This window comes from Grammomys surdaster, unplaced genomic scaffold, assembly GCF_004785775.1.
Source record: "Grammomys surdaster isolate TR1022 unplaced genomic scaffold, NIH_TR_1.0 100, whole genome shotgun sequence".
NCBI lineage: Eukaryota > Metazoa > Chordata > Mammalia > Rodentia > Muridae > Grammomys > Grammomys surdaster.
The window spans coordinates 843,790-855,385 of NW_021604579.1; the positions used below are offsets into that span (position 1 = coordinate 843,790).

Genomic DNA, 11,596 nt, shown 5'->3' on the forward strand with positions numbered 1-11,596 from the left:
TGCATTCAATGGGATGACCACCAGTGTGGCTTTGGTAGGGAGGAGAGATGTAGATTCCCAGATGGAACCAGGTGTGGTCAGCTGCAATGGATGCTACATTCCTCAAAAAAGCAGCAATGCTGGGAGAGGCAAAGAAAAAAACAAGACAGAAAAGCAAGTGGAGACCGTACGACAACAAGGCAGGGACTAAGCAAGACCCACCAGTGGCCGGCTCACCAGTGGCCACATCCCCTATTTCCACCCCTGGAGACTCCATGGGCAAGAAGTGTCCGAATGATGCTCCTCTGGGTTCTTTCCAGCAAGATACAGAGACGTGGACTATATAGTCCATGTGATCACCAGGACTGATTGTACACAGACAAATGGACAGATATATGGACACACACACACAAACACAAACACACACACACATACACACAGACACACACTACAGTCTCCACTGCCAGCTGGGACAAGCCCAGTGGCCAACAGGCATGCAGCAGGATAAGGGGTCCGGAAGGACATGGAGACTATGTACAGGGGTGGTGGGGCCAGCAGACTCCCATCCCCCAACATCCCCTGGCTTCTTGTCCTCATCGAGGTCCTTAGGAGCACGAGGGGCTGGTGGCACTCTCCAAAGAGGACTGAGACAGGCGCCTGGTGAGGGATCCGAGTGTGGAATCGGCCACAGAGGATGTGGGGAAGAGTTTGTACCAGCCAGTGACCACGGCACTCAGGTCCAGCTCGTCCAGCATGATCTGGGCCATACCCATGAAGCACTTGTGGTCCATACGGCCGTAGTCTCCCCAGACGATCACCTGGCAGCAGTAGGAGGAAGAGGGAGGCACTGAATCTCCAGGACTGGGCAGTGGGCCCAGGAACCTATCGGCTTCACCAGGGCACAGATGGGAGAGTCAGAATTAAAGATGATTTGGGCAGGCACTTTCTGAGTGCCTGGGACATGGCAGGCCTCCTATGGGGGCCATGCATTGTCTGAACTGCTGTAACAAGTCTTTTTTTTTTTTTTCTCCTGTGGCCCAAAAGATCTAATTAACCAATACAATGGCCCACAGTGATCTCAGGTTAGATCCTGGGTGAATCTGGTTCCGCTCTCCTCAACATCCCAGGCAGCAGTTCTCTCCAGGGCCTGGGTCACAGCTGCAGTCCTGCTGTGGGCCTTAATAAGCCCCTGGCCCGGCCCTGACTGTCTCCATCTGGAACTCAAGGAGGAAGCAATTACGTCAATGATTTTTCAAATTTGTTTTTAAAAACAGGCATCTGATGTTGGGCTTCTGCCCCAGAATCCAAGAGTTCTGCAGTTCTTTGGTTTGTAACCCCGTGGGCCCTGACAACAGAGCCATCACAGCTCAGAGGAACAGCCTGCCACAAGTAGGACTAGCAGGACTACTGAAAACATCAGAGATGGACTCCTGAAGGGGATTATGGGATTCCAGGCTCTTCCTCTGCTTCCCAAGTGCCCTTAGGTAAGCGGCTTTCTCCACAGCCCCAACTGACAGTGGACCTGAGTCTCCAAAACTCAGTCAGAATAATCTTTTCTCTTTTAAAATTAATCTCAGGTGTTTGTAACAAATAAAAAGCAAGAGAGTCTTCAGGTAAGGCAAGCCAATAGCAGCCCCAGCCTCGGTTTTAACTTAGTGAGTGGCTGCCCATGTGCAAACTCTAAAAAAGTTTTTTAAAATTTTTATGTGCATACATAAACCTGAGTGAAGGTGCCCCCAGAGGCACCTCGCCCTCCTGGAGCTGGAGCGAGAGACAGTTGTGAGCCACCTAACATGGGTAATAGACACAGTCTTCAACAAGGGTAGTTAGTACATGTCTCCTAGCCATCTCTTCTCCACACATACCACCCAAAGTGAGTGTTGAGCAGGAATTTGAACTCAGGACCGAGCCAAGAAAATCATTAGGCCTATGTGAGCTCAGGTTCATCTACAGAAGGGGCACAATGAGGCAAGCCCTTCCTTTCTCACTCATCAGGAAGACCCACCAACAGAGTTTCACTGTCAAGGAGCTGGGCTGAGAGTCACCTGAACGTGGGCTCCTCTAATCCCCTCTCTGAGGAAGACATAAATCGTTTTGGAAGTGCCTGGCCACACCCAGCCCCCAGTGAGGTAAAGAGCAGCGGTGGGAAGGTGGATACAGCCTGGTTCTGCTGCCCCGCTGTGAGAACTGGGGAGCTATTTCACCATGGGCAGTGAAAATAAACTAGAGAGGGAGAGGGAGGGAGGAGAAAGAGGGAAAGGGGCTGGCCAGATGCTCAGGAGAAACAGTGCTGGCCACCGAAGCTGAAGGACCTCAGTTCAATCTCTGGAATCCATGTCAAGATGAGAGGAGAGAGCTGACTCCACGGTAGATATGTACCCCCATACATGTGTACCCCCCACACAGTGATAAAGAGGATATACATTAATCCAGCTGGCTCAATGCTTGACCAGAACCTGAGAGTCTGCCCTGTAAACACTGACCTGCAGAACCTTGCCTTGGGGCCCCTCATCAAAGAGCAAAGCTTGCTGGTACAAGGGATCGCAAGTCTTCTTGGCCACCTTTGTCTTTTTCTTGGCGACGCATGCCCCATTCTCCAGCAGGTAAGCCTTGATATAGGTGGCTGAAAATGAAGGAGAGCGGTTGGGAGGGGTGACATAGCCTGCGTAGTCTCCACCCTCCAGGTGGTCCTGGCGGGGAGTCCTCGAGCTGGCCAGTGACTCAGTCCCACAGACAGTGGATCTCTCTGCCCCACTCCTGACCTATCTTGCCCACAAGCCTTCTTCTGCTTTCGGCTGCTGGTGAGCTGAGGACTGACTAGTACCCCATCCCTGTCAGGATCCTTCCTCAGCTCTCCCAGCTTAGCCTCACCTGGGAGGGATTTGGAGCCTGGTTTGGGGGTCAGGCCCCGAGCTTCAATCACTTCTACCTCCAGCTGGCCACTCCGGTCCATGATGGCAATGTGCACATCTCCTGCAAGGAAAAAGAATGGACATCCAGGTGAGGTCAGATGGGGCAGGCTGGCAGGATGCATCAGAAAACATCAATCTGCAGGATGCTGCAATGTCCCCAGAAGGGAATATGAGAGAGCAAACTGCACATGTTGCAATGGCTCTCAGGAGACCACTTCAAAGGGACCGAGGAACACTGTGATACTCTGTGGGGGAATGACCTTCAAGGAGACATGCTTAGGTTATAACTAATGGCCGTCAAACTCTCAGCCATGTATGGTGGACGAGGGGTTTCTGCTTCACGATATGGAGCAGGCAAGTCTGGGGGGCAGAGTGTACACAGCAGCCCTCAGCCAGTCTCTTTAGTATATGGCAGACAGATACCAGAAGAACATCCATGCAAAGAGAAGCTAGCTATGAGCCTGCCAGCAAAGCGAGCTGGGCAGGCCTACACCCCGTGTGATGAGAGCTCACAACCCATTCCAAAAAAGGTAAAGGATTCAGTCATGCTGACTTCCAGGAACTCTCAGCTGTGCTCGTCGTGAGTGAGAAAAGTTTAGAATTATACAGTAGTGTTTGGAACTCCCTTCAGATAGGTGTAGAATTATAAACCTGACCTGAGTCCCCCTCCCTCCAATTAAATGGGTGAGACTTCGAGTTCCGTCAAGTATCATGTTATTACTGTACTTGCATACTTTGGGGGCAGGAATTCACCACAGTCAGAGACACCCTGAAAGTCGTCCTCACTCCAGTGGTTCCTGACCTCGGCAGAAGGGTCTCATGCCTAACCATGAATGTATACTTGTTTTTCCTGGTCTGCGACACAAGGGGGCACCACACACAAAATAGTCTGGGTTCTGATGGGTTTATTATTACGGCAGTGGCTGCCACTTCTCAGAGTGTAGGGAAGAGCCTGAGATACTGAGCAGGCTCCAGTCCCAAGGAAAAGTTTGGAATTAAGCAGATCCAATACATACCCAGGGCTGGAAACGAGTGGACCCTGACTCTCTGAGGGTCCTCTGGACCTCTCTTTCAAGGAAGAAAGGAGAGTACCATACAAAGAAGCCTGGCATAGAGTCCTAGCTCCATTTTCTGCATCTGTTCTGAGGGTCAAAGGTCAAGAACCAACAGAATGGGGCTGAGTAGAGACAGCTGATCAGGTAAAGCTCAGGTTAGACTGATGGGAAAGCCTCCCTGGCCAGGACCCGAAAACACAGGGTTGTGGGAAGTTTTGAAAGTTGCTAAGAGGACCCAGTGTGGGCTTTGTGCACTTCATAGCTGCCAGGAAGAGATGAGAAAATTACTAAAGGTCCCTATGTGCCCGGCACTGATGGGAGGAACCAGTTCAATTAGCCACGGTTCCTAAGGAGAGCGTTAAAATGCTTTCTATAAAGTATCCAACAGGAGTGCAAGAAGGGGTGTTGGATTGCAGAACTGAAGAAGGAATTACTGATTACATCTTCCAGATGAGGAAACAGAGGCTCAAGGAAGGCTAGAGAGGTAAATCAACATGGGCCAACACTGTGACCCTGTTCACACAGCAGGAGTGGGTGACTGCACTGAGGGATGGGACAGTCTGGAAAAGCTGCTGCTGGGTAGTGGTCCTTCCTGGCACCTGAGGAAGACACCTGCTGCTACTGCCTCTTTCACTGTTGCTGCTGCCAGCTCTACCACACACTGAGCCTCAGAGCTCCTCCTTTTACTGTGCCTCCCCCACCGAACAAAACGAACGTACCCTTCTTCGGCAAGACTTACCCATGGGGGGTGTGGCCAGTGTCTGTCGCCCCACAATCTGGGCTGGTCCCAGGCCATCCAGAAAGTCACTGAACTGGCTTTCGGCTCCAAGCCGTGTGGGAAAAATAAACCTGCAAAGGGACACAGAGGGCACGTGAGGTAGCAGGTGGGGGTGGGTGCAGAGGCCTTTCACCTGAGGTCTTGGGTCTCAGTTTCTCCTCTATACAGTGTAACTACAGTATTCTAAGTGGGAGTGAACAATTGTCATTTCTACACATTGAAGAAAAAATACTTTGGGTTGCACATTCCAGACTGTCCCACTGTGTACTTCTGGATGACCTAGAATTTACTATGAAGCTGGCCTCAGACTCATGGCAATCCTCCTGTCTTATCCTCATAAGTGCTTGGGTAATAGGTAGGTATCACAATGTCTGGCTTGGAGAAAGATACTTTGTCATCATTAAAGATAATAAAGATATTTAAAGTGTTTGAATCCTTAAGCCTCAGTTTTGGGGATTGTTGTTAGGTTTTTTGTTTGTTTTTTGAGACACGTTCTTGTGCATCCCCCAGCCTCATGATGTAGCCAAGGAAGCCCTTGAATTCCCAGTCACCTCCCCTCTACCTGGCGACTCTGGAATTGCAGGCATGCATGCCCCACCATGTTCAGCTTATTCACTGTGGCAGACGCTGAGCTCCGTGCATCCTAGATGAGCATGCTACCGATTGAGCTAAATCCCCGCCCAAGCCCCCGAGTTCTGAAGTGAGCCTCAGAAGGCGGGGCTTGCTGGACACATGCATCCTCACGAAAGCATGCTAGTGCCAAGAATGAGACTCTTAATGTCTGCAATGAGTTCCAAGAACTGAGATTTGCTTTTTTTTTCCCCTTTAACCAGAAACTTAAAATCCAAGTCAATAAAGTGAGGTGGTGCTCAAAATAACCCAAGGATAGTGCTGAGATGAATGACTGTGGGTGGTCTATGATTGGGGGGGGGGTCGTGGTAGTAACAAGAGAAACTGACAGTGACTGAAAGCTGGCCAGCTGCCAGCAGTGCACTGGGTGTTCCTCGTGGCATTAACTCTCACAACCAGTCTGTGTGGTGGGAACCATTATCCGATTTTACAGATGAAATAGACATTTCCAAGAGGGAAGAGTCTGGCCTTGTCCACAACAGAGATGACAGCACTCACTGGGGGCTGGGGGAAGACCGAGGCAGCTGGCACAGGGAAAAGTTCTGGACACTTGAGATAACACATGCCAACAGATCTTTGCTTCTGTTCTGTTGCTGCTGCTACTGCCTCCTCAGGCCTGGGGGTTCTGGGTATGGCCAACAGGACAGCCTCCTTAGGGGCCACAGTGAACCAGAATATGCCGATCTCCTAGTGACAGCCATGGAAGGTGAGCCAGAGAAGAATCCCTGTTGGACAATTTGGAGTGGAGACTCCACTGGTCAGTGACAGGCAGGGAACAATGGGTTTGTGGGACAGAACCTGTATTTCTCCTACAGGGCTTAGCATCCACCCCCAGGAAAAGGCTTCAAGGCATCTGCCTTCATTGGTCATGATCAACAATAGCTTAGTGTCACTTTTTCTGTGGACTGGGCGTGGAACTCATGTACTGTGTGTGTTGGGGGCCAGAGGTCATCACTGGGTATCTTCCCCAATAATCACTTCCTACTTCAGGTTTTAGATAGAATCTCCCATTGAACCTAGAGTTTGCAGATTTGGAGACTGGCTGCTAGCAAGCCCCAGGAATCCTCGTCTCTGTCCCCCAATAATGGGGTTATAAGCATGTGAACGACTCCATCCAGTCTTTTTACATGGGTGCTGGGGACCCACACTCAGCTTGTACAGCATACACTTTACCAAATGAACCATCTCTGCAGCCCTCTCATTTTTTGGTCTTCCTCTTCCCTCCTTTTCTCTACACATTCCTCTTTTTTTCGTTTGTTTGTTTGTTTTTGTTTTTTTCGAGACAGGGTTTTTCTGTGTAGCCCTGGCTGTCCTGGAACTCACTCTGTAGACCAGGCTGGCCTCGAACTCAGAAATCTGCCTGCCTCTGCCTCCCAGGTGATAGGATTAAAGGCATGTTCCAACACTGCCCAGGTCTCTTTCCCCCCCCCCCCCCATCCTCCCCTCCCCTCTTTTTTTATTCACACAATGTCTTTCGTAGCCCAGGCTGTTTGCGAACTCACTATGTATTTAAGTCTCTGACCTTAAACTCTTGGTCCTGCCTTCACCTCTCAAGTGCTGGATTTATAGGTGTGACCACCACACCCAGTCTTAGTGTCACATTCTTATGACAGTGAGACCTCAGAAGAAATAAAGAGATGTAGACTCAAAATCTCAGAACTGGGGTGTTAGTAATATACACTGTGGACATTGTGTGGAATCTAATGACCTTAGTGAAAACTTGGACACCACTTAAGAACTGGGCCTGTGGGTAAAAAGCCTCAGCCACTCAGGGACCTCAGTTTCCTCTCTTGCACATGGAGACACTGGTGTGTTGTATATTCATTAAGTGCAAGTGCAAGTGTTAAATGATCATAGCCCATGGCTTCCAGAGAGGGCGTCACTAGACTGAGGTACCTATCTTACTCTGTACAAGGTCTGCTGTACAAATAGTAATGGCTACTTATTTCCATGTGAGAAGGTACAGCTGGCCATCTGTCTCTATAGGCTCTGCATCTGTGATTCAATCAACCCCACACGGAGACTATGAAGGAAAATACTGTCTGTTACTGAGTATATACAGATTTTCTTATCCCTTAAACAGTACAGTCTAGGCTTGGAATTGGGGTGGACACCTATAATACCTTACCAGTCAATGCTCAGGATGCAGAGGCAAGAGGATTCTGGATTCTGAATTCAAGACCAGCATGACCTATACATATAGTGAGACTTGTCTAACAAGTATCTCTGCTGCGTTTAGCTTATGCTGAGAATTACACATGATCTAAGAGGATCTGGTGTATACGGATGTGTACAGGTTGTATGCAAACATTGTATCAGTGTATTTAAGAGATTCAAGAAGCTGTGGGTTTTAGAGCCGTGGGAGGTCTTGGAGCCAATCCCAAAGGGATGCCAAAGGCTCTGTACAGTAGTGAGAGACAATAACTGAATATTAAGTAAGCCACAGGATCCTGAGACTGAAAATTATAGGGGCCTGATGAAACAGAAGCGGAAAAATCTACAAACTCCAATTTAGAACAGATCTGTGGAGTGTCTGTCTAAGCAGTGACTTTCAAATGCTTACTGCAACTCGCATGAAAAAAAGAAAAAACAGAGCCTGCTAAGACCCTCGCCCACCACGGACCCACGTGCACCGTGGATAAAGAACTCACGCTTTCCAGGCCATCCACCCTTGCTACACAGGGGACGCCTGCAGTATCTATTTCTCTCTCTGGTGCTGCTTCTGACCCGCTACAGTGATTTCCTGCCTGTGAGTCACAAGGTAAGATGTGACAGTTTTAAAAACATGGATCTAGTCCAATTTTCTTCCCTATTCTCCAAGCAAGGTGATTTTTAAAGATTTCATACAACTAAGCCATGAAAATGGGTTTAGGCTTAGAAGGAATTTAGGGTCACAGTTTCCTTTCTGCCCATTTCCTCTGGAGCAGGGCGTAGGGTGGGTGATGGGAGGCAGGAGCCCCAAATTCCTTCTTGAAATAAAAGAACAAAATACTGTGCCCCAGGGACTCTGAGGTGTTCTGTCGGGAGCAATGGAAGACCTAGAACCCGGGGACCAGACATCCAGGAGAAGGGACAAGGGCAGCTGGAGCAGGAAGGGATGCAGATATTTTGGCTGGAAAGCAAACTGGCAGGTGCACGCACGTGCCCTCGGAGCTGTTGCTGTTGGTACTCCCGTCGGTAGACTCCCGGCTGCCCTGGCGGGTCACACGGCTCCGCATCTCCACAGCAATGCCGGTCTCTGTGCTCCGTCGGACGTTGCTTCGAGGCTTCTTAGTGGCCCCTTCTAGGGTCCCCATCCCAAGGAGAGAGAGGGAAAAAGGTCAAAACACGGCCTAGGCTTCTCCAAGAGTGCTACCAAAGAGATTCTCTGAACAGAGGCAGGTGGGGATCTGCCAAGGCTGGGACACTACTGAGATGACCCCACAGCTGCCCAGGGACATGCTGTGTGCCCCAATAGAAACGCAAATGGAAGTAAAGAGCCCTGTAAGTCTTGGGGCCCTCACCATCCACTAGGCTCCCCCCTCTACCTTCCTACTCTGTTTCATCCTGAACCCCCAAACTTAAAAATTGCTTCTTCCTCTCACTTCTGGAAAGTTTGTTTGTTCTAGGATTTCCAGATTTACTTTTCCTCTTCTAGATATCCTTCCAGACCCCAACCTCCCTCTCTGCTGCTCCACTACAAGTCTGGCCATTTGACACTTGTCTTCTCGAGGTAAGTCTGAAGTAGGGAGATGCATGAATGTCAGGTCAGAGACTCCTGGAGGGGTGGGGTAGCTAGCTTGACCAGGACTGATGTTGGATTTGAGAAGGTCTATAGCAGAACCACCCCTTATCCTGTCACTGTAGCTTCTGTTCAGGGGCCCCAGCCCCCTCCTCAGGCTGGCAGGAAATACAGGGCACTTTCCCTCTCTGAGTAGCACACCAGCCTGCCTGGGTTTCCATGGCAACCTCCTTAGCATTGCAGTGTGGTCCCTCTAGACAGCTCTCCTCCAGGGCGGGCGGGGGTGGGGTTGGGGGAAGACAGGCTGGGGTTTTGCAGGGACTCCCCTGCTAAAGCTTCATTGCTAAGCAACTTGACAGGGAGGGAAGTGGCACTCAGATAGGACTACACCAAAGGGGCCATTTGCTGCCACCAGTTACAGGCCCAAGAAAACTGTTAATGGAGTGGCCAGCAAGAGTGCCTAGGACACAGTAGTAGCACATATATCCCTGAAGGCAGCCAATGGTGAACTGGAGAGGAATGTTCATGCCCCCAGCTTAGGAAAGGGACGCCTCTATTCCTCCCATTTTGCCCCATTTACCCTTCAGGAAGTCCCCACAGAATGAGAGAAAGCCAAAGGGGCAAATTCTAGCAGATAGGGTGGTGGAGGGGAGACAATGGGGACAGGGGACAGTATGCTGAGGGATGTATCTTCTAGACTCAGTGTAGCCTATCTAATCTAGATAGCTAGAATAGCTAGCACCCAGGAATCATTGTCTCACACGTGTGTGTGCACGTGCACACACACACGGTCACTTTAGCTTGGACATATTTCTCTTACACGTGAATAAGACAGACACACAGGAGTACTGACTATCACATATGTGACTATAATAACTTCATGTATGATATCATGTGTCTGTATACACAGTCACGCAAGTTGTATATATGTGATCTTTAATATCTAGAATTGAGCCCATCTGCTCACCACACATAATGATGTACACTCACCCATGTCGTGTGTGACCTACCATGGGACTCTTCTCTGTCCCTGACTCCTAACTGCCGAATCCCCTCTAACTCAGAAGACAGATGGCCGTGGGGGCTGAAAGTCACCCTGCCTCCCCCTCACATCCTCACCCCCTCAACACGAGCTCTTTTGGAGCCTGGGAAAGCTCTGACCCATTTGGAAGTGAAATTACCGTCTTAGATAAGACTTGCCCAACCCAGTGTGAACACCCGTGAGTGGGGGACTTCTGAAGGGTCAGAGATAAGTACTTCTCTAGGACCCATCATTTCACTAATGAGGAGCCTGGGGTTCTGATGCCAAAGAGCTGGAGCTAGCCAGGAGGTCCTCAGACTGCCTGCCTGCTGACATGCTCCCCCCCTTTCCCAATGCTTCCTCTCTTGGAGGTGTGACTCAGCAGAGATTAAACTCCTGCTTCTTCAGTTTGAGGGGGAAAGGTCTTGCAAACTCAGAGAGAAATCCTCCCACTGGCTTTGTTCCTGTTTAGCCTAGGCCCCTGCAGAACCAGGGAATAAGTATGGTGCTTCCCTCTAGAAAATCAGACCAAATGGTTGCAATAATTCAGTGTTCTCTGGAGAAAGCTTCCAGGAGCCATTCTCTCTGTGACATCACATACAAAAGAGGGACAGCCATGGCCTGTAGCTATACTCTTTGGCATCTTCCAGAAGTCCCAAGCGCCTGACTCAGCCAGCTCAGGAAGGAGGGGCTCTGTCCTTGGTACTGGACATTTAGCAAGAGGTTGCTTCAGCCCATCGTGACCCCCCCTCTGTGGATTCAGCTTAATGCCGGGACAGATTGTACATAGGTCCTAGGATCCCAAAACTCCTCACCCTTCACTGCTCTCATAATTCAGAGAACTGATAGACCTCAAAGGAGGCTGAGAGAGGGCATCGTTAGCGCCATTTTGCTGAAGAGGAAACAGCTCTGACTGGAAAGTGACTTTCCAACGGTTCCACAGAAAGCTATGGAGCCAGAGCTAGCCCTCTAAAGCACAGGGTGAGATTTTAGAGATCTGCATTAAGAAAGCATAGTGATAAACTAGAAGAGGGCAGACAGGAGGGGCTGGTGTTACAGACTAGACATGGCACCATGTGAACTGGGGCAAAGGAACAAAGAAGATCAGGCAGGGCTACAGCCAGCACAGGCTACTCATGACCTGGGAGGGTAGAGTTCTTGCAAGAGAAGATCCAGAGCCCCAAAGGGTAGGCCCAGGAAAAGAATTCTTCCTGATTCCTCATAGCCAAGTTCTACAGGGAATCAAGCCTTCTACTTGAGTCAACAGGTGTGCTCTTCTGGGATCTATTCCCAGAGCAGTAATCACTGGGTCAATATCTATGGTGGGGTACTTGTCTGATTCTCCTACCCAGGAGGATGCTCCAAACTGAAGCACTGGCATACTCAAAGCTTGTACATGCATTCATGCATGTGTATGGATGTGTACACAGACACACAGATACAGAGAGAGAGAGAGAGAGAGAGAGAGAGAGAGAGAGAGAGAGAGAGAGGGAGGGAGGG

The 11,596-nt window shown here is 49.8% G+C and overlaps 1 protein-coding gene across 1 annotated transcript in view; it reads right to left on the bottom strand.

Moving 5' to 3' along the window:
- Positions 1–268: 268 nt before the first annotated feature.
- The window catches only part of Rims3 (regulating synaptic membrane exocytosis 3), a 29,345-nt gene continuing 18,017 nt past the window's right edge, over positions 269–11,596 (bottom strand). Inside the window, exons 4-8 of the mRNA XM_028787519.1 lie at positions 8,496–8,637; positions 4,686–4,795; positions 2,851–2,952; positions 2,463–2,602; positions 269–797 (exon numbers count right to left, since the gene is read on the bottom strand). Of these exons, the coding sequence (XP_028643352.1) occupies positions 585–797; positions 2,463–2,602; positions 2,851–2,952; positions 4,686–4,795; positions 8,496–8,637 (707 nt within the window). The 3' untranslated portion in view covers positions 269–584. The remainder of the gene's footprint in view (positions 798–2,462; positions 2,603–2,850; positions 2,953–4,685; positions 4,796–8,495; positions 8,638–11,596) is intronic.